This window comes from Wyeomyia smithii, chromosome 3 (assembly GCF_029784165.1).
Source record: "Wyeomyia smithii strain HCP4-BCI-WySm-NY-G18 chromosome 3, ASM2978416v1, whole genome shotgun sequence".
Lineage (NCBI taxonomy): Eukaryota > Metazoa > Arthropoda > Insecta > Diptera > Culicidae > Wyeomyia > Wyeomyia smithii.
Genome location: NC_073696.1, coordinates 274,249,365 through 274,273,218, shown reverse-complemented (window position 1 = coordinate 274,273,218; position 23,854 = coordinate 274,249,365). Strand labels below are relative to the sequence as shown.

Below are 23,854 nucleotides of genomic sequence, written 5' to 3'. Positions count from 1 at the left end.
GCCTGGTCTGATAGCAATCTTTTACCAAAAAATCCTTCAAAAACTAAGGTGATGCTAATTTCCCTAAGTCGTAATATTAGCAATCTTCCTGAAATTATCTTAGGTAACGATGTCATAGAATATGTTCCTAAAGTGTCTTTTATTGGCTTCATGGTGCAAAATGATTTAAATTGGGAGAGTCATATACGTAGTAGGTGTGCTAAAATTAATAATGGACTCAGGGTTCTAAAACTGTCTTCAAGTACTCTGTCAACTGCTATAAAACTGAAACTATTTGAAGCTCTTATTTCGCCTCACTTTTGGTATGGAGATGTTTTTCTATTAAATGCTTCAGTTTCAGCGTTGCAAAGGTTGCGTATTGCACTAAATAGATGTGTTCGCTTTGTTCATTACTTCATCACCTCCATACTTAACTCCAAGCTTTTTACTCCCGATATTTCAAACATCACATTATAAAAATACTTTGTTCGTGCAGGGCATAGCTTTGGTAATCTGCTACCTTCTGAGCTCAAAAATATACGATCCTTAAATGGATTCCGTCGTTAATGTACAGTATGGTTCAATAATGGGATAAGTTAAAAAAGCAAGCGAATTGTAGTAAATTAAGAGGTTTTCCTTACACTACAATATTTGTAAACAAATAAATAAATCATTCCGTCCCGAACGCTCGACGAAAACGGACGCATTAAGTGGTTGTCTCGCTATAAAGTCGCTACTGTGTGAAGAAGAAAAGAAGCATTGCTTACTCGGTCGTGTTTCAAAGAGTGCGAAGTGCGGTGTAAAGACAAACTGATAATCCGAAGGTCATCCTGCTATTGTGCTATAGCTGTGCCGCTGCGAAGCTGCCCGTTCCAGCACCGAAAGACTCGGTGATTGTGCTATTGAAGACAACAAAAAAGAGGTCTTTGCCACTGTACTGTTGCGCTAGTTTGAGCGCAATGGATGTGGATCCCTTAGCCCCCGATCCCCCGTCTCCAAACCCACCCGACCCTGTCCCTCCTGTTCACCCCCCCCCTCTGTCCCTGCTTTAGTCAATCCTCGTCCCAGGCTCTACCCAGACGGATCAACGGGTCCACTGGTTCTCTACATGAGGCCCAAACCAGGAGGAAAATCACTGAACACGTTACAAATCGCGAAAGATCTGACGTCACGATACAAGGCCGTGACCGAAATCGCAAAAGTCAGACCAAACAAGCTCCGTGTCGTGGTCAATGATCTGGATCAATGGCAGAGCTGAATGCCACCAATGGCAGAGCTGAATGCCACCACGGGTCGGTAATTGGCGATTACTGAAGGCCACGGAAGTGCTCACTGCTAGCAAGCAGTCCCGGACCATCAGCGGGAGCTAGCCTAGGTCGTGGCGAGATTCAGGCACTGGGCCGCTGAATTCTCGCAAAAGCCACACTGGCCGGAAGCAGCTCCGACGGAGCGAGTAGTGCCGCTCCCACCACCCAAATGCACTATACCGGCCATTGGGACTGATGCCAGTAATGTTCCCAATTACGGCAACTGGTCGCATCACTATAGGATAAGAGTCGGATTTCGTTTTCGTACCATGATTTTGGGCTGGCACCTGCGCCGAGCTCCCTTAGTAATGTCGTGTGATAACGGCTTGAAACGGCGAGATTACAACCGGTGCAGGGGTCTCCGTCCCGTAAAACCTGGCAGGCCTTCCAGTACGTTCCGAGTCCATTGCCGGGTGGGAACCCGGCAGGAGTAGGATCAGATGTCTTTTCCTGACTTGCGCCGGTCGGGGGTGTCATAGTTGCCCATAAGGCGCTATGGCAGCCGCCCCTAGCCATGGCCTCACTGCTCCGGCATAGACTACCTTGGGACCATTTAGGCGACTACTCCATTATGGATAAGGATAGCGGCTGGTAGGGGGACCCAATAAACAAAAATGTTGAACTCAAAAACAAAAGAGACGGGTGCGGAGGGGTTACCAAATCCCTTCGCACGAGGTGGCATCCAGCGGTCTCCGCAGAAGAAGGCGGAGACGGATGCGGCGAAGTCTGGAGGTGGAAAAACGGCGAATCCGTCGGTGTCCACACCAGACATCTCGGTAGACGGTCCCTTGCTAGTCAAGGCCGTCGAAAGGTGTATGGACACGCGGCCAAGAGTGGCGGCGCTGTCTGAACAACTCAATGCCATAATCGAGTTCTTGGCGAACAGGCGAAACATCGCTGGCGACCTGAAGCAGAGCCTCCTCCTGCTTCGGAGCACCATTGATGAAGCCAGAAAGGAGCACGAAGAACTCGTAGCTCGGGTGAAGGCGGCCGAGAAAGCGGCCAGGACCGGGAGGGCGACTGCATCTAAAGAGGTGCAGACAGACGCCCCCTCGTTCGCGTCGGTCTGCTCCACGGGGCAGGTCGCTAAGCGAACGAGGCAGTCCCCGGGGGAAACGGCCCCCGGGAACACCAAGAAACGATTGGTCGTGCTACTCCCACGGGAACACACGCCAACCGGTTCAAGGTCCACCGCGGAAAAGGCACAGGTGGAGGCTACGGGCAACCCTTGGACTACCGTAGAGTGCGTGGAGGAGGAGGAGACTGCTGAGCATGTCTTCTTCGTAAGCCCCCGTTTCGCAAGAGCGAGGAGCAACATGATGGCTGTGAGCGGGCCTGGCACTACTCCGGACAATCTAGTCCGGAGGATGTGCGACGACCCGGACATCTGGAACGCGGTCTGTGCGGCCGCCTCTCAGATTGTTCTGGAGCTGCAACGTGTGTGGCGGGTCAACCACCAACACGCCAGTGGTAGCTAATTACCAGTCTCCAGGTAGTTAGCTAGGAGGTTATAAGAGTAAAGAGGGTGCATCACGCACAAAAGCCACTCCCCGACGTACTACTTAACCGTCGTTCCGGGAAGACCAGGGCTGGAGACTGGAGGGGTTTTAGTGGGTCGGGACAGGGATCAGTAGGTGTCTGGGCGAGTGTAACTACCCCAGCATCTCTCCCCTAGTCTCATCCCCACACCCTGAGTTCTCTTCTCAGGTGTCTGTTTGCAGATTTCCCCGCCACCTTTAAAAAAAAAAAAAAAAAAAAAAAAAGGCCAACGATATAGCTCGCTCTGAGCTCTTTACACGCGAGTATCGCGTGTATGTACCTGCACGAGACGTGGAGATCGACGGTGTAATAACCGATTCGAGTCTGACTGTTGAGTGTATTCTGGGAAGCGGTGTCGGCTGCTTCAAAAAATCCACTACCGAGGCGAAAGTATTGGATGTTAAGCAATTACGGTCCATGTCGCTCGTCTCCGGTAAAAAAGTATACACTCCGTCAGACTCGTTTCGCGTTACGTTTGCCGGATCTGCACTCCCTAGCCACGTTTCTATCAACCAGGTTCGTCTGCCTGTGCGTTTGTATGTGCCCCGTGTTATGAATTGCACCAATTGCAAACAGTTAGGCCATACAGCTGCTTACTGTTGCAATAAGGCACGGTGTGGCAAAAAAAGTGTATTCACTGCGGGGAAAATCTGCATGAGCTTCCCGCATGCCCGGTGTACATGCAACGCAGAGATAAAATTAAACGGTCTCTTAAGGAGCGCTCAAAGCGTTCTTACGCTGAGATTCTTAAGAAGACCGTGACCACTTCTACCATAACATCGAACCCCTTTGATCTGTTGTCTTCAGATGAAACCGACTCTGACGAACCACTAGAGGGAACTTCTTTTGCCTGTCTTGGGGAGACTAGAAAGAGGAAAAATCTTTCCTCTCCTAAGCTTCCCAGGAAAGGACCTAAGGTTTCTCAAGATGGAATGAATAATACGAACAAATCTAAAAGTGCTGCGGAAAAGCCGAAGCAAACTCCTCCTGGGCTTGCAAATTTAAAGTCCCAGAAGGAGTTCCCAGCACTTTCTGGAACATCTAAAACCCCAGTTGTTCCTTTTGCACACCCAGATAATCAAATAAACTCTGGATTGGTGAATTTTTCTAACATCATCGTGGACTGGATTTTTGAAAACTTCAATATACCTGATCCAATTTAAAATTTCCTCACAGTACTTCTCCCAACAGTTAGATCATTTTTGAAGCAGTTGACTGCCCAATGGCCCCTCCTTGCAGCGATTGTATCCTTCGATGCCTAATTCAACTGCGTATATGAAGGATTCTATCTCTGTCTTACAGTGGAATTGTAGAAGTATTTTTACCAAAAATTGATTCACTTAAAGTTTTGATAAATAAAAACAAATTCGATGCATTTTCCCTTTGTGAAACTTGGCTTACTTCAAATATTGATCTTAACTTCCATGATTTTAATATTATTCGCCTTGATCGAGACACCCCATATGGAGGAGTACTTCTAGGGATTGAAAAGTGCTATTCTTTCTATCGTATTAACCTCCCCTCGATTCCAGGCATCGAAGTTGTCGCATGTCAAACGACAATACAAGGTAAAGAGCTTTGTATTTGTTTGATTTTGGGAGACTTCAACTCTCATGGTGTGGTCTGGGGTTCCCCTTACAATGATACCCGCTCCTCTTTGATCTATAACCTTTGCGATGACTTCGACATGACTATTTTGAACAACGGTGAAATGACACGTATCCCGAAACCTCCGGCGCGCCCAAGCGCTTTGGATCTATCCTTATGTTCGACGTCGCTACGGTTGGATTGAACATGGAAGGTAATCCTCGATCCTCACGGTAGCGACCATCTGCCTATTCTTATTTCAATTACTAACGGTTCAACTCGCATGCGACCAATTGATATTCCGTATGACCTCACACGGAACGTCGATTGGAAGTTATACGAGGAAATGATTTCAAAACGGTCGATTCGATTCAACATCATCCACCGCTTGAAGAATACAACCTCCGCCGCGTTGCAAGCCCAAACGAAGAAATACCCTGGTGTAACGATCAAAGAACCGCCTCCCACTCCGTGGTGTGACAAAGAGTGCTCCGATGTCTACACGCAAAGATCCGACGCGTATCTGACCTTCCGGGATACAGACGATGCCGACGACTTTAAACGTTGTTCGGAGCTTGATACCAAGTTTAAAAGCTTGACTAAGGCAAAGAAACGCGGATATTGGCGTCGATTCGTAAACGAGACGTCGAGGGAGACATCAATGAGCACTCTTTGCGTAACAGTCAACGAAAGCGAGGAGTCTTCAAGTAGGTGGATATTTGATTTTGCCAGGAAAGTATGTCCGGACTCTGTTCCTGCGCAAAACCTTGTTCGCGATACGTCTCCGGGCCACGACGCGATAGAATCACCTTTTACGATGGCAGAATTTTCAGTTGCCCTCCTGTCCTGTAACAATAACGCACCTGGGTTAGATAGAATCTAATTCAACTTGTTGAAGAATCTACCCGGCAATGCCCAGAGGCGCTTGTTGAACTTGTTCAATAAGTTCCTGGTGCAAAACATTGTACCGCAGGATTGGAGGCAAGTGAAGGTGATCGCCATCCAAAAACCAGGGAAACCAGCTTCTGATCACAACTCTTATAGGCCGATTGCAATGCTATCCTGTATCCGGAAATTGATGGAAAAAATGATACTCCGTCGCTTAGACCACTGGGTCGAATCAAATGGTCTGCTATCAGTTTGGCTTCCGCCGTGCCAAAGGGACGAATGATTGTCTTGCGTTGCTTTCAACAGATATTCAGCTGGCGTATGCTCGCAAAGAACAAATGGCGTCTGCGTTCTTGGACATTAAGGGGGCTTTTGATTCCGTTTCTATTGACATTCTTTCGGGTAAACTTCACCGACAAGGATTTTCTCCAATTTTGAACAATTTTTTGCACAATTTGTTGTCCGAAAAGCATATGCATTTTACGCATGGTGATTTGGCAACTTTTCAAACTAGCTACATGGGTCTTCCCCAGGGCTCATGTTTAAGCCCCCTTCTTTACAATTGTTATGTAAATGACATCGACGAATGCCTGGCAAATTCATGCACGATAAGACAACTTGCCGACGACAGTGTGGTCTCTGTTACAGGAGCCAAAGCCGCCGATTTGCAAGGACCATTGCAAGATACCTTGGACAATTTGTCTGCTTGGGCTCTACAGCTCGGTATCGAATTCTCTCCGGAGAAGACTGAGATAGTAGTTTTTTCTAGGAAGCATGAACCTGCTCAGCTTCAAACACAATTAATGGGTAAAACGATTTCTCAGGTTTTGGTACACAAATATCTTGGTGTCTGGTTCGACTCTAAAGGCACCTGGGGTTGTCACGTGAGGTATCTGATGAAAAAATGTCAACAAAGAGTGAACTTTCTTCGTACAATAACCGGATCATGGTGGGGAGCCCACCCAGGAGACCTTATAAGGCTTTACCAAACAACGATATTGTCTGTAATTGAGTAAGGGTGTTTCTGCTTCCGCTCCGCAGCAAACACACATTTGATCAAACTGGAGCGAATACAATATCGTTGTTTGCGTATCGCCTTAGGATGCATGCAATCGACCCATACGATGAGTTTGGAGGTCTTAGCCGGAGTTCTACCGTTGAAAAACTGCTTCTGGAGCCTGTCTTCTCGTATTCTTATCAAATGTGGGGTCTTGAACCGACCTGTGATTGAAAATTTTGAAGGTTAATCGAACTCAATTCTCAAACCCATTTTATGACATTGTATTTCAATCACATGTCCCAAAATATTAACCCTTCTTTGAATATTCCAAATCGTGTCAACTTATCAAATACTTCTGATTCTACTGTGTTTTTCGATACATTCATGATAGAAGAAACTCGTGGAATTCCGGATCATTAACGCGTGCAGCAGATCCCTAAAAATTTTTCCAATAAATATCGAAACATCAACTGCAACAATATGTTCTACACTGACGGATCACTTCTCGATGGGTCCACTGGCTTCGGTGTCTTCAATAACAATTTAACCGTCTCCCATAAACTTGATAATCCTGCTTCTGTTTACGTCGCAGAATTGGCTGCAATTCAGTACACCCTAGGGATTATCGAAAAAATGCCCACGGACCATTATTTCATCTTTACGGACAGTCTCAGTTCTATTGAGGCTCTCCGATCGATGAAAGATGTTAAGCACTCTCCGTATTTCCTGGGGAAAATACGGGAACATCTGAGTGCTTTATCCGAAAAATCGTTTCAGATTACCTTAGCGTGGGTCCCTTCTCACTGCTCGATACCGGGCAATGAGAAAGCGGACTCTTTGGCTAAGGTGGGCGCATCAAACGGTGAAATTTATGAAAGACCAACTGCTTTTAATGAAGTTTTCGCATTTGTACGTCAGAATACGATCATCAGTTGGCAAAATTCTTGGACCAGAGGGGAACTGGGAAGGTGGTTACGTTCCATTATACCCAAGGTATCGACGAATCCGTGGTTCAAGGGGTTGCATGTAGGTCGAGATTTCATTTGCGTGATGTCTCGGCTTATGTCCAATCACTATAGATTTGATGCGCATCTCCGTCGTATTGGGCTCGGGGAAAGTGGTATCTGTGCCTGTGGTGAAGGTTATCACGACATAGAGCACGTTGTTTGGTCATGTCCTGTACACCGTGACGCCAGGTCTAAATTAATGACTTCTCTCCGGGCCGAGGGTAGAGAACCAGCTGTCCCTGTTCGTGAAGTCTTGGCGAGTCGCGACCTACCCTACATGTCCCTTATATACATTTTCCTGAAATCCATCCATGCCCAAGTCTAGTCTCATTCCTTTCCACCCACATTCAACAAAACGGCAAGAACACGTCGTAGACCTCGATTTTGGAACCAGCAATTGAACCCCATACGAACTCGCCAAGAAAACCTGAGGCCTTTCTTTACATCTTGGTTCAGCGGCACACACCATATGGCAACTTGAACACCAGCGAACAACAACAACGAACCAAAACCAGCAACTAGACCCCGCACAATACCCTCAGAACCCGAGGATTACAAGCCCCTGTCCCAGCTCATGACATCGTGGCTTAGCAGAATAAATCCATACATGCTGCATATTCATTCGATGATCATCAGACTACAAAACACTGATTGAATAATACATGCTAGTTTTAAGATAAACTTAATTTCAGCTCGTAGTCGGCAGCGAGGATAAAAAATTTGCTTATAGATTTTAAGTCATCCGATATAATTGGCGCCGTTAAACATTGAATTGTATTTGTGCCGTGTCAAATAAATGATTTGTGAAGAAAAAATAAATAAATAAATAAATAAATGATTATTTCCAAACAGTTTTATATTGCATGAAAAATCATGATTATTGACCCCTCCCATATTCACCACTTCTTCCATCATGACTAAGGACTAAGGCTGCTTCGCTAGTGTCTATTGTGGCCACATTGATACGAGAAAGTGGTATATTTTTAATGGATATACTTACTAAGATTTATGTGGTCCCCGTTGTTTTGTGGTTAGCGATGTCGGTCGGCTAGCTCTCTCACACGGTTGTGATATCGGGTTCGATTCCCGATCAGGTCGAGGATCTTTTCGAGCTGGAAATTTACTCGACTCAGCACTGGGGCACGGTGTATCGTTGTACTTATCCTACAACATGCAAAATGTGCCAAAAACAACAATATCGATAGCGAATTCTCTAAACTAATCTAGTTGATCGAGACCGCATTAGCCCCCCAGGCTAGCGTGCGATATTGTATTGTACTTACTAAGATTTACTTGTTTTTCGATCAAAACCATTAAATTTGATGAAAAACTAATCAATATCCGTATTCTGTTAAAATATACGCACTGCCTTTTTTTTATTTTCATCGCAGCGATTTCAATTTCGTACTGAGTAAATGTTAGTCGTCCACACAAACGCTGAAAATAGGTATTTACTTGAATTTTCTCTTTGGCATGACGAGAATTGGCGATTACGACCAAGTAGTGATATAAACTAATCAACGTGTTTCAATTTCTATTCGTTCGAGTGTCGAAAATACGAGCAGTGCAAGAAGTAAGTAAACAGTAATCTCATTTCACGTCTAAATACCCAACCGAACGGAGAATTCCCACACAAAATCATTATCACACCACTCCGATCACGCTCGAACTGCTGCTTATCGCTTGGGCTGTGTACCGTATCAATTGAACTAACATTATCATATCCATTCCGAGAGCCCTGAGGCTGGAGCGCACAGTGTGTGGTAAACCCCGTAAAACCCCCGTAAATTTGAGTCTCAGTCTTAGAGCCGCTCGCTCGCGAAGTGTGCAGCAAAATCATAAAGAAACATTATTGCATATATTAACATACCTTCGATTGTGCTCCGGCGGCAGAATGCTCCACTCCGTCTCATAGTAGGGATACATGTCGAGATTTCGCTGATGAGGTCGGTTTCCTGTCGAACCGGGATAACAACGGTGACGATCAAGACGAGAACGATCGTCCGCTCCACAAAATTTCCGCTTTCAGAGGCGCAGGGCAGTGCGTGACTGAATGGCGCATAAATCTCGGAAATTTACTTTTCCGGACAGGATCTGGAGTGTGCGGTTTCTTCACGGGGTGACTGATTTTAATTATTTGTTTGCGGCACCAGTGTTTACTATTCACTTTTTCACGCGCATATCATTACTAACTTATCTTCTTGTTGTTGCCGTAGCTGTTTCATGATTCTGATTTGTTCGGTGAAATGTATGAACAACTCGCTGTCGCACGAATCGCCTGGGGGTCACAGAAACGAATCGATTTTATCGCTCGGAGCAAAAGAACTGGAAATTGAATTGTGTATGCTGATAAAAAAAACGTTTGTTTTCACGTTTCGATGTCTCACACCGTGGGTTGTGTATTTCTGACTCTGTGGATTTTTGACATCAATTCACTTCAGTGGGGATAGAGTAAACAATGTTGCGCCGAATTTGTACCGAACTGTGTTTTGCTCTCGATATTGGCAGCTGTTACAGTCGTTTTGGGAGGGAGGTTAAATTTTAATTATCGGATGCTGGAACTATCGTTCCGAATGAAGGAATGGATCTGATGGATGAACCAGATGGTTGCGATGTCAGGTGTACAGGGTTGAGCAGTATTATTTAAGTTTACCTTATGCTGCCACAGGACTAGACATAAAAATCTATTTAAGTCATAGGAATTATTGAACAATTTTGATGAACTCCATCGAAACGAAATATTTTTGTCATCGCAAATGATGGAATCAATCACAACGTAAAACTAGCCCTTCAGGATTGCTTTTCAATATCGTACATAGGTGGTTGTTTTCTGTGGGGAATCCATCTATAAACTATTTGTTTGCAATGCATGCAGTGAACTAATCAATCACACGAGTGATTCTGATCACCCTCGTCTTCCGTTAGTGGTATTTTCTCTATCTCACGGAACAGGACCGTGTGTGATGATATAAAGATGCCACAGATTACTCTGCCCTGAAGGTTCATGAGAAATTAAACTCTCTGATATTTCATACATTTTCCTTCATTTTATTTTAATTATTATTGAAATCTTCAACAACAAATTTGACATTAGTTTACTCTCCTGAGAAAAGAAAGTTGGAAATCATATTTGCTACCGTAGTTTAAGAATGTGTTTATTGAGTTCGAATGTTGAAAAAATTTCTACTTGTAATTGTGCCCAGTGTATATGTGGACTGATTGGAAACAAAAGGTATCGATTTTGCATTTCGTGTTCGACAACATCGGTTATGCAATGGTGGTCTCGTTAGATTTTTATTTGTGTCTACAAGTAATCTAACAAGAGACATTGCTAGTCTCGGGATTTATGAGTGCTGTGTAAAAATAAACTGTGTCAGCTTTTATCTTTAGATTAGATTATATAAACTCGTCCAATCAATTTCAAGATCAAAATTTTATTATAACAACACCGACAATTCGATGGAGCTGGTCAACGCTGGTTTTAAACTCAACATCTTTTATCATTGAAACAGGATAAGTCGCTTTTTTGTGAACGTTTCCACACACTCGCTTCAGAAATAAATCTTTTTTTCTTATTATATGATCATTTTCGAAAAATTGGTTTTTAAATGATTTACTAACGTTCTTTCAGTTTGTATTGCCACTATCGGAGCAATACGAAGTACATTTTCTAAAGCATTAGAAGCTATCCTCCATCTACTTCATTTGAATCAACACGTGGCGGGCAATACAACCTGCAGACTCACCACCTGTTGATCTGTGGATTTCAAGGCAGTGTACGACTCAGTCAAGTGAAGTGAGTTGGATGATTCGAAGCAAAGGACGCCCTTCCAACTCTTCTGTTCAGCATTGCCTTGGAAGGTTTATGTTTATTTTTACGACTTTTTAACCAATGTGGTCATTCGGGTGCCTTGGAAGGTGTAATACGAAGAACAAACGGGGAAAAAAGCGTTACCATCGTTACAAAATCACACAGGCTTCCTGGCCTTGCGGATGACATCCATACTATCGGGATAAACTGTAGAGCTGGTGGAGAAAGCCTTCAGATCCTTTAATAGAAAAGCGGCAAGGTTGGGGTTAATCATCAACTCTATCAACACAAACTACATGGTAGTTGAATAGGACTACGTAACCAGATGAAGTCTCGCAGTCTCAGAATCGCATAAAACTAACTCTTCATAGAGCGCTGATACTCCCGATTGTCCTTTACGGTTATGAATCATGGAAGCTACAGAAAGCTGATCGACAAACGCTCGGTGTTTTTGAACGTAAGGTGCTGCGTTCAATACTCGGCAGCAAGAATCACGAGCTGTGCCGAGTGTAAAAATATGAGAGTAATAAAACACGGTAGATTGCAGTGGGCTGGGCATGTAGCCAGAATGCCTGTCGAAAGGTCCTCTAAAACTATTATCAGCAGAGAACCAGGAAGTTGCCATAAAAGTGAAGTAAGAGATGACCGAAAGTAAAATTTTGAAAGCATCGCACACTCCATGTAGCCCACGAAAACCTACCTTAAGGAAACTGTAGAATTTTGGTTAGTAAGTGAATTGACTGGGAAATATTCCCTGCGATTGTGCAAACAATCTTGTAAAATATTTTCTTAAATTGAAGTATGAAATCATGACATTTCTCATTTCTTTATGTTAAAGTGCAACGGGATTGTGGCCTTTTCCTATACAATTTTGAGGTTAGAGTTCTTTTTACTTTTGTAGTTTGAGCGTAAAAATTTGGCTTCCACTAAATAAACAGCGCTCAAATTGCTATTTCAGGCATGCAACAGTTGTGGAAACAATTGATCAAAGTTTCATGTACGTAGTCTTCATAAATCAAGAAAAAATTAGATTGTAAAATTCGAGTTGATCGCGACCCCGTCCCGTTTCACCTTAACCTACAGAAACCATCCCAAGGTGGGGGGGGAGGTAGGGGGAGGGTTGTGAAATGTTTACGGTCCATACAATTTTTTTAAATTTAAATGGGTGGTTGTCCACGGAGAAGAAGGGGGAGGAGGTCAAAATTGTCAAATATCTGTCCACTGTTCATGAGGATGCCTATTAAATTGTTCGTTATATCAAAAAGAAAGTTTTTTAGTTTAAGTTATTTTTTTATTTTGAAACTAATTGTTGATAATCTCTATGTTCATACATCCATTGATATTCTTTCTAACGATTTGTTTTCGTCGTTATTTTGAACGAATTTCTAATTTTGTGTTTTTTCTTCAATACTTCAGTAAATTTTTGAAAGTCGAATGAAAAATTTTGTTCTTAATAATTTTCAAATTACAAAATTTGTTATGCGCAAATTGAAATGCACTGCCAAATTCAATTACTACTTTTATCATTATGTTTGTTCTATAAATTTTATCGATTGAAAGCGTCTCTTGACAAATTTGATTACAATTTGCTTATCGTAGACGAAACGCAAACATTTCAAGCGTTTCTCAATTTTAACCAAAAGACCAATGTATCAATCGTGGATGCATTGATTTCCTGAAACAACAATAATAATTCTTGACTTGATGGAATGGTATTTGATGGCAGTAATGAAATGTACAATTCAGCAAAAGTAAAGACCTCCAAACCCCCCTGCGACAATTATTTGCAACAAAACCCGATAGCGAAATTCTGTTGTAAACCTGAATAAAGTATTTTTGTTGAAATCATATTTCGAGGGAATCGATAACAAAATGTGATCGTTTTTTTCCTTTCCGAGTTTCGGGAATTCCCGGAAAATGAAGTCTTCCATTTTCGTTTTCCGGGAATACTGCAAACCCTTCAAAGCTTTACATAATAGATGACATACAGAAACAGCACCATGCTTTCGAATTGTTACCTAGTATATACGATTTTGCTAGCTTTTGAACAATTTCTCTGCTCTCGGATAGAGTTTTGACAAAGAGATGAGTTTTCACGAACCGTCATGACACAGGTTCGAAATGATGAAACCAATAATGATGGACTAGGCGTTTTGAGGGTGGATTGGGAATTTTGTGTTGTGGATGTGTTCATACAATTTTGTCTAATTTTCGAGCTTTGCATGCACTATTTTCACTATAGCCGTGTTATTGTTCTCGTGACGGTTTTCATGATAAAGGACGGTATTGATCGTGACTGAAGGTGATATCCCGAAGGACTAATAATCTATATAAGAAATAATCGTTTGTAAACGTAATACTTCAATGTTACATTATACCGTTCGTGTGACTTCTCCTATTCGCGATTCAAATAGTATTTTTACTTTGTTTCTTAAATATAAACTATCCATTCAAATATAGAGAAAGTTTGTATTTTTTTTTAAATACGATCTCTTAATAGTGGTTTGAACTGGATTCAAATTATAGAATCTAATACACTTCTTACATGGTCCCAACAAAAGATTTAATGTTTGTTGGTTTAACTCGGCTTTAAAAATGAAAATATGAAAACTTGTATTCCTTTCAAATAAAACCTACAAATTTGTTAGTGGCCCCAGCAGCCTTCCTATGGTATGTTGGCGTAATCCACTTCGTGTAATATGGTATTTTGCAGTTCACTAAAATATACCACTTACTGGGCGTGGTTCCGAAACAGACCGTTCCACAATGTTTTCAAAGCTGCAAAAACGTGATCGAATGATTTCGACTCAAAAAATTAGATTTTAGAGTCACAGTATCTTTAGTGAAGTTGTTCCATTAATTATTCTCCATGTTATAAAAGTTACAATTTTGTGATTAATCCACAGTAAGAAACGAATTTTACTTTTCTCATTTTGCAATATAAAAATCCACTTTGTTCGGCAAAATTATATCAATCTTTAAAGAAACAACTTTGTTGAAGACATCATACTTCTACCTACCTATTTAAATGGACTTTCGTGAAGTTTTCTATAGATCATTCCTATGAATCAATTGTTTTCGTTCTTTTTATAATGAATTTCCACAATTTTTCGATGTTCTAAACTATTATTGGCTATAGCGAAACGAAGAATTTCTTCGAAGAAAGTTTATTTTCTTCACACATATTTCTTTAGCTATTAACAGTTTCTACTTAAATAATGCACTTATTACTTTTTACTCAGAAAAAAAAGTTTTTTGGGTCAAAATAATTTCTTCAGCGTTTTCGCAGCTTTGGAAACAGTGTGCGCCTGCTGGTTTGAATCGGTCTCAAATAAAAAATTGAACAATTTTGTACACTAGTGAAATTAATCACACACTCGCGCATAGCCCCTGTGCACAGTGGTCCAATAAGGCAAAAAGTGGAACTTAATTCCATAGCGCTTTTCACCTTCATCCTAGCTTAAAAGTGTCTTTGGAACAATTGTTTGTATGCATGACCGGCATAATCGCAAATTGTCAAAAAGTATGAAAAGTTTACTATACTAAAAATAAAAAAAAAACTAACTTTTTTGTGTTAAGAGATAGAAGAATAATTTGTTCAGCAAAGTTGTAGAAGATTCAAAAATATGAAACTTTGTTGAACAAATAAAAATCCTATCTTCTTTCGGTACAAAGTTATAAAATATATTACATGTAACTTACTTAAAAGTTAGTTTTTTCCACTTAAATTTTGTTAGTTGCATTTTACACGAAAGAATTGTTCGGAGGAATTATTAGGGCACACAAAACACACATTTTTGCCAAAGGTCATATATCTCCAGGACTTTTCCTCACAAAGTTATATCATATTTTAGCTTATTTTTTCGATAACTTCAAGAACGTATAAGTTAAAAAGGGGCAAGTGGAATCATGATGCCAATACTTTTCTTTGAAGTTAAGCTGAGGTACTATAAACTCCTTTAGGTTCCATTTGTCCCAATCCACCCATATTAGAGTACGGCGAGCATATGTTACAGTAGGTTTTCACATATCCAAATTACTAACTTTTTTGTGTTAAGAGATAGAGGAATGGTCAATTCGGCAAAGTTTTAGAACGTGCCAAAATATGAATATTTGCTGAACAAACAAAATTGCTATCTTCATTGGGTACAGAGTTACAGAGTATTTTCTGTAAAAGTTACTTAAAAATTAATTTTTTGCACTTTACTTTTTTTAGCTACATTTTACAAGAAAATGTTGTTTTAAAGAAGCATTTGGGCATACAAAACACACGTTTTTGTTGGAGACCACACATCTCCAGGACTTTTCCTTACAAAGTTACAGCATGTTTAGCTTATTTTTTCGATAAATTTAAGAACGCAACAAAAAAAGTTAGTATTTTGGATATATAAAAACCTACTGTAACATATGCTCGCCGTACTTAGGATTGAGATTGGGACAAATGTAACCTAAAGGAGTTTATAGTACCTCAGCTTAACTTCAAAGAAAAGTATTGGCGTCATGATTCCACTTGCCCCTTTTTAACTTATACGTTCTTGAAGTTATCGAAAAAATAAGCTAAAATATGATATAACTTTGTGAGGAAAAGTCCTGGAGATATATGACCTTTGGCAAAAATGTGTGTTTTGTGTGCCTTAACAATTCCTCCGAACAATGCTTTCATGTAAAATGCAACTAACAAAAGTTAAGTACAAAAAACTAACTTTTAAGTAAGTTACATGTAATATACTCCATAACTTTGTACTGAAAGAAGATAGGATTTTCATTTGTTCAACAAAGTTTCATGTTTTTGAATCTTATACAACTTTGCTGAACAAAATATTCTTCTATCTCTCAACACAAAAAAGTTAATTTTTTTATTTTTAGTATAGTAAACTTTTCATACTTTTTGACAATTTGCGATTATGCGGGTCATGCATACAAACAATTGTTCCGAAGACACTTTTAAGCTAGGATGAAGGTAAAAGGCGCTATGGAATTTGGTTCCACTTTTTGCCTTATTGGACCACTGTGCTGTGGCCTTATTAATGTATGTTAGTTTAAACTAGTAGCTAAGTGTGCATCTTTAATCAGCCGACTGAACGGAGAATAAATCAAAAATAACTCAATAGAATCGGCTATAAATATTCTGTATGATCGCATAACTTATTAAAGTGAACCCTGATCCAAGTTACCCTACCCTGCCAACAAAAAAATCCTTCCTGTGACCGTTGTGGAGATGCACTGATTAACACGGTATCCTAATAGCAATAATAATCCTAGCATCCCTTCCCTCTTCCCACATGATTGCAGGGACGTTGCCGGCATTGTTATTGACCCTTTACAGGGTGTTCAATGAGCTTTAAACAACACTTTAAAAATGAGTAAAAAAAATGAGAAATACAGGATACTCTTTCCTGAAACAATTTTGTATTGAAGCAGTGTTTTTTTGAGAATATTTACGACAGCACGGGAGCACATCCCCTTTGTACTGTATGAGAAGGCCGTTACAAATTTTATTTTAATTTTATGTAACCCCCCCCCCCCTTCAAAAATCTTGAATATTGGAAGGGGAAGAAAAAAAAAGCTCAAACCGTTTTGTTCATTTCACTGGTTTTCCGACAGCATAAATGCTTAATTTAGCAACAAACGAGTCAGGTGACAGCGAGAGTGTCGTCGAGAAGCAAGCGAAATAAATGATAATAATAATAAAGTGTTATTTTTCAACATTTATTTGAGTGCAAGTTACAAACGTCATAACTTGCACACAAACTTTGATCAAAGTTTTTTCTTTTTTTTCGTCGCGGTGTTATTTATTTTTTGCCACCCCCTTTGCTAACTTTGATAACCTTGGACATAAAAAGAATTCGAAATTTGTATCAGCCTAAATATGAATTTATGATATGGATGGATGATATTCGCAGTGTGGACCGATGTACGTCATATAGAAAGACGTAATGATCCCTTCCGTAGAGGTCTCGAAGAACCGGGTCCAGAACATCAGCCAATAAGGCGTTGACTTTTTTTTCTCGATAAACACCATTGGGAGCTTCCCACACCTGGATACGGTCCCATCACCGATGCGGCGCTCTGAACTCGCGGGAGGTTTATGTGGGACTCAGGGATTCCGGCCAACGTCGGCGCCCAGAGCTGATCATTTTGGGCGTTGCGCGACTGTTGCAAGAAAAAGAGTTTTTCATCAGAGAACACAAACTCTTGACCTGCGTGCCACAAACAGCTTTACTACATCGTCGCGGTAGTCGTCCATCGTGCAACAGTTGCAAAAAGCAATCTTTTGGACAGTTGGGTCACAGTTTTCTTTTTTTGTTGGTTTTCTAGCGATTTTTGTTTTTTTTTTTTCTTATATACAGGTCGGACTCGATTATCCGGAGACTCGATTATCCGGGGACTCCATTATCCGGGGCTCGATTATCCGGAGTATTTTTTTCCTTCTGTATTTCTATAACGTACTTTTGTCTTTCGGGTCATTGGGAGTTTCGGGATTGTTCAAAATTGTAACAACAGTGCCCCGTTCTGTTTAGGCAGTTCGTTTTTAGCAGTTTCAGGTCGTTCTTTCAACCAAATCTTACTCTACAACCTTCAAGAGCAAGGTATTATGGTTTTTTGTTGCCAATAAAGACAACCACTAATGGTCAACCGGTTTCGAATTTATGGCCGGAACATAGTCCTATAATATAATGGCCATGATCAATGCAGTACTTAGAACCACGAGCCGCCATCTTGGATTTCATCAGAAAAATGTGTTTTTGAGCAAGTTCGCAACCACCGATTTTAAATTTGACATCACCATTAGAAAGCTGAGAAAAAATGCTTTAGGATACATTCGAAACATTAGGTGAGCATTGAGTTTACCTTGCCATTCTGGTCACTTTTCAAAATCGAGCTTCAAACAGTTCAACACATGACGCGCGGCCAATATCAAATCAACGCAATATGCTGAGCCTGTAGTGTGTGTCTGTGTGTAGTGTATATTTAAAGCCATCCCTATTCCACGTTGACCGATTCTAAGGATCCTCCGTGGATAACTACTCATGTAAAATCTAAAAATTTTGTATGGACCGTGGACATCAAACAGACCCCCCTCCCCAAAGTTGTCCACGTGGAATGTGGATGGCCCAATGCCTGTGAGACTTTGGATCTATTCATAAATTACGTAAAGCAAAAAATCGTATCTTTGATTCCTGTTCACTCCATTCAAATTGTTAATTTCTTCACTCCCTCGCTCCTCCTTGAGTGTAACGTAATTTGTGAGCAAGCTTCTCGAATCAAATCGAAAAATCAAGTATATCCCGAGTAATCTGGAGAAGATTTGCGTAAGAGTAGATTAATTACTTTTTTGATCCCTAGCTAATTTTTATCGACGAAAACGGTACGTTTCCCCGCTTTCCAATGGTGATGTCAAATTTAGAATCGGTGGTTGCGAACTTACTCAAAAACATGTTTTTCTGATAAAATCCAAGATGGCGGCCATTTTTTTTTCTATTCAAAATGAACGCTCTATCATTCCTTTTGAAAACGATGTGTTGGTTGCAGGGGGTTCAATGACAAATTCAAGAGTAATAAATCAATAAAAAGATCAAGAATTGCTCAAAAATCAATTTTTGTAAAAACCATTTAACCGATTTGTGCCCGAGGGGTCCATCAATATGAACTAATCAAAGTGGTTTTCTGATTTTTTCATTATTTTCAATCATTTAGACACACAAATACCGTTTTTAAAAGACCTCATGTCACTAGTGGGACGGTTTCAGCGAGAGTTGCTTATATATTCAACCTAACATGTTTTTTTTCTTGCGGAAGATGGATAAGGTTAAAATTTGGTATAGCAGCAAAACCATTCGCAACAGTGAATAGGCAAAAAAAAATAAAATTTAAGAGGTGCTTTGAGTTTCGCCTACGGTGTCTACTTTTTCAAAGGAATCAAGCCATTTGTTCCGGTTCGGTGCGATTCACATGTACACATTTTCATTTTCCTTTTTCACATTTTCGGTTGAAGGCTTGTTTTAGGGGTAACTCAATTATTTCTAAATGATCTTTGTTTGCGAGCAGAAGCAGACGCACCAGTTCTGGTCATAAGGGTGAATTATAAATTATATCACAGTTTCAGAACTAGACAAAACTCTTTCTGTTGAGAATTTGGGACATCGAATTGCCTTAGATTCTTAAAACGGAGGCGACAGCAAATACTCGAATTCCCGGGTTCCACCTTAGAGGTTCGAGTAAGTTTTTACATGTGGCAATTGTAGGAACGAAATCGCCAGGAAAAACGCTAAAAAGTTTTTCGATCAAGACGCAAAATAAGACGATTCTTCTAAAACCGCTTATTGAGTTTTCAAGCATAATGCTCATGTAAATGTTACAAACTGCGAGGCACTACTTTAACCCATGTCTTTGATTATTATGACAGACTTTTCGGCACGTCAAAAGCAGTTGAATGGTATGCTACCGTGCTGGATCGAAACCCGTACAGTATCGAAATCCGTACACCTTGATGTTTTTCTTCAGTTTTGAGCATTATAAAAGTGAAAATTCATATGATAGTTACATGTACATATCCGTTGAGTTGTTGGCCTTCTGGTTAATTAAACTATGCGCCAGTAGGCCATGAAATAAAAATATTAAAAATAAAAAATCAATCGTGTATCGGTTTCAGTTGTCATTTCGTTGTATCGTTAGAGAATTTACTAAAGAAACGTTCTTCAGATAAAAACGATTTTCAAGTGGGATATAAGTGTTTTACTCTGTGAATCTTTTTAAAATTGATGGAAAAGGTAAGTCTTTGTCATTTTCGAGCTGTATATTGTCTAATAAATAGTGTAAGTTGAATTAATTCAACAAAAACTCTGCCGTACGGATTTTGATTCTTTTTATTAGCTTGAATCGAAATCCGTACAGCTTGTGTATCATGCATATATTGTTGAACTTTCTTCTTGTTTTCAGCATATAATGGAAGAAAACAAGTATAAATATACGGCAAACAATTTTAAACGAGCTGTGACTGAGGTGCGCAAGGGAAAGTCGTACCGGGAAGCTTCGAGAGGTTCCGGCGTTCCGGTTACTACGAAACGCTACGAAAATTGCACTATTTCAGCTGATATCAAAAATTAGAAAACCGTGTGAAACTTTAGAAGCCAGTTGATCCTCAAAATATACTTATTCGGTAATTTAAAGATAAATTATAAATAAAAGATGTTCATTTTTGTACTTCTTCATCTATACGGAGTTTGATTTATTGTTGTATGGACTTTGATCCAGTCTATATCGCGTGTGTGCGGATTTCGATTCAAAAGTGTACGGGTTTTGATTCAGACAAAAAACTGTGTACGGATTTCGATTCAAAACATGTTCTATTTAAACATGATTTTTTCAAGTTTCGGAGTGATTTCAATCATTTTGCTGGAAAATAGTGTTAAAATATAAGTAGACCTATAAGTAAATATGTCAGTTTAAAGCAATATGTGATTTCTTGATTTTATATTGACCGCCGAAGATTATCATGTGCTTAGGTGTACGGATTTCGATCCAGCACGGTAACTGTATCCTGTCTTGGTTCAAGGAAAACCTCCCATCAAGCCAGCTCAGCACATGTACAATGACTTCAAACGAAACAGAGAAGAATTCTAAGTATTTGCAAACTGAACGAATTGATGTACGAACTGAATTAATTTAACAATTTATGGCCCAACAACATTTTCTTCATTAGTGAAGATCCAACATGTTTTACTTTGTAGTTGTATGCTCCAGCAGGACAGGGAAGGGAGCAAAGCGGAACTAGTTATCTAGAAAATCTCTCATGAATATTCATATCACGTCAAAACAATTCCTGCCATATCAACCGAAGAACAGCAGCGAAAAAGCTAATAACAGCGGCAGTTGAAAATTTCACCAACAATTCGCCCACATTCGAACCACCGCCGGATAAATGATTCCTTTATCTCCGTTTCTGCGACCCGCCAGGCGAGAGCAACAGCAACAGCGCGCCATCGATGAACCGGCTAATATAAATTCCCCTCCCTCTCGTTTTCCCCCACTGTGTTCACTTTTCGGCACCATCAACAGGTTTTCCGACCAACTCCTAAATCAGGCCAACCCGTGGAGCTAACGATTCCTGGCAGGCAGCACACGTTTCCGGTTCACCACGGGTTGGCATCATACGACATTACAACACTCCGGTGGAAGCGCGATAATTGGGCACGTACTTATTAAATCGAATTCCACCATCGACACATTCACACACACACGACGGATTGGATCGGATCAGACCGGATGTCTTTTTTTCTCTGCCCGCTCACTATTACAGCCGATTGAGGAATTCAGCCACTCGTATTTGATTGCACTTTTTCTTTCCACCACGAACATACGATGCGGTGCGGATCCTTGTGATTCTTCACACAGAAAAGTCCAGCAACACACTCGAAGTCCATTCATCCGTTCAATCGTTTCCACCCCCCTTCTTTCCTAGTGCACCACATCCAATCGTCATTTTCACTTTCCCGCCCGGATTGTAATTCAATCGTTCGCTGGCTCGGGAAGGAAAAAGCGAATATTTTCCCTCATTACATACCGGATATTCTAGCTCCGAGTTGGGAACTGGCGCACTGGCACTATTTCCGCCGTTTTATCCGTTCCACGACGAATGCTTGGCTCTGGCTTGGGACTGTTGCACCTGGGACTGATGCAACTGACACGCTAACGAACTAACGACCGACTGACTGACTGACTGACTGGCTGTGAGTAGCTTGTAAAAACCGGCGACCGCTCGATTCTCGGCGATGACGTTTATCTCGTTCGACGGTCGACGCGATTTCTTCCGCAAGTGATGACGTTTTCGTATGTGTAAACCGTCGTTTAGTGTGCTCAGCCGCAGCCCGCACAAATGTAGGTCCTTTCCGTTTGGGATACGGATTTCCACTGACTGTTGGCTGGAGCGCCACACGGCAAACGGTAAGCGAAAGTGCGAGTGAGTAAGTGAGCGAGTGAGTCAGTCGGTTAGTGAGTGAGACTCACCACACCACCCACAGCCCACCCAATCTGCCAACCGGTGCAATTGTCGAGCGGGATGATAACGGTGATAAAAGTGTCTACGCGCGCGATTCCAGCTCACCAGCTGGTTCGGAGCGGTGCCATCGTGGTCGGTTGTGGGCCACAGACAAAATAAAGGACAGATAAGGCGCTGTCGCTGTACTGTTAACAACAGGTATGAATTAAATGGAAGGCAATGAAAACGGTGCTTTTGGTGTTTAGAACTGACGTGCGCGTCGGTCGTAAATCACCTCGAAATAGAAATTAGCAATGAGTAACTACTTATTAGATATGTTTCGTGTGAATAATTAATGGAAAGGGATTTTTTCCGATACTTTTTATTATTCGATTAGAATTATGAGGAGAAACTCATTCAGAACTGATTAGTGAAAAATTGCTAACGCAAAATTTTTCGAAGCAGAGTTGAGTTCTTGAAAGAAAAGAAGGAAATATCTTACCGTCACAGTTACCCATCTGTTATCTTATCAGGCTCGCGTACCAAAGAACTGTTATCATTCTTTCGTGAGGCGGGAGAAAACTGCAAACTTGCTGCTTACGCTAGTGTATTTACTGTTCCTGGGCTTTGCTTCATATGTGTGCTCATGTGTTACAAACTGGTCGAGATAAAAAATACCGAACAAGTTCGGATGATGTTATTGGGCATAATATTTCTGAAATAAACTTATTGTTTTCTTTGAACATGCAGCAGCGTTGGTTATAGGGTCATGTACATCCGAACAACTTTAGATACACTTATTATTCGTGAAACCAAACTACTCTCAAAGTCATTCAACATTAGGCCACTATAATTCGAGAGTATCGCCAAAAGATTTGTTCTTATTGTTGGAATACAAAAAATAAACATTGGTATGTATATCCAAAAAACGACACAAAAATAACCCAAAAATATAACGTAGGCCAGCGGTTCTCAACCTGGGGTACGCGTACCCAGGTTGAGAACCGCTGGCCACCTCTCAGCTCATCCGGATAATTTACTTTATTCTTTAACGACAGATCATAAAGATCCTGTGCCGAATACAAAATACGCCATCATAAAACTCGGTCTTAAGGGGTTATATACTTTTTTGGTCGAGAAAAATGAGGGAAGTTTGAATTTATTTTCAAGTGCATAGCACCATTTTTATTGTATCAAAGTGGTATTTTTCTGAAAGTACAGTTTATCAACAACAAAAATATACGTTTGATTTTGAGATGTACCAATTATTACTGGAGTAATGGCCGTTCCCCCGAAACGCTATTTTTTTTGCAGAGGCTTGCGGTGATCCTGATAGAGACTCAGCGGGTCAACCGAAATTCAAAAACACTTATTATTTCATCAGTTTAGAAGTGTGCTGGGTCCTTGAACGATCGCTTTTATGCGTATTTTGTTTTCAGTGCAAACTGGAACGTTTTTCACTAAAAATGCACCTTTTGAGCGCTAAAAATTGGATTGAAAATTTTTTTGCGGCAAAATGTAACTGTATGTTTCAAAAAGCGATCGTTCAAGGACCGGCGAATTTAATGACGAAAATTTAAAAAAAAATAGATAAAGGAAATCGGTTCAGTAGTTTTCCCGCAATCAGGATCACGGCAAAGTCATTTTTCGGAAAACACTATTCCGAGATAATCGCGTGTAAAGTTTCAAGTTTAGCTTATGCGGCCGTGGCGAGGCGCGCTGCAAATCGCTCTAACTTTCTTCCTATTGTTCAGATCT

At 40.8% G+C, this 23,854-nt stretch overlaps 1 protein-coding gene across 5 annotated transcripts in view; it reads right to left on the bottom strand.

The window, feature by feature from the left end:
• LOC129727706 (AP-1 complex subunit gamma-1-like) overlaps window positions 1–22,028 on the bottom strand; it is a 132,267-nt gene extending 110,239 nt beyond the window's left edge. The window contains exons 1-2 of one of the 5 annotated variants that reach the window (XM_055685776.1): window positions 21,683–22,028; window positions 9,178–9,632 (exon numbers count right to left, since the gene is read on the bottom strand). In XM_055685776.1, coding sequence (XP_055541751.1) covers window positions 9,178–9,233 — 56 coding nt within the window. In that variant the 5' untranslated portion in view covers window positions 9,234–9,632; window positions 21,683–22,028. Of the gene's footprint in view, window positions 1–9,177; window positions 9,633–21,317; window positions 21,661–21,682 lie in introns of those variants that run through there. The other 4 variants (XM_055685775.1, XM_055685777.1, XM_055685778.1 and 1 more) reach the window with 4 other exon arrangements.
• Between the last annotated feature and the right edge of the window lie 1,826 nt (window positions 22,029–23,854).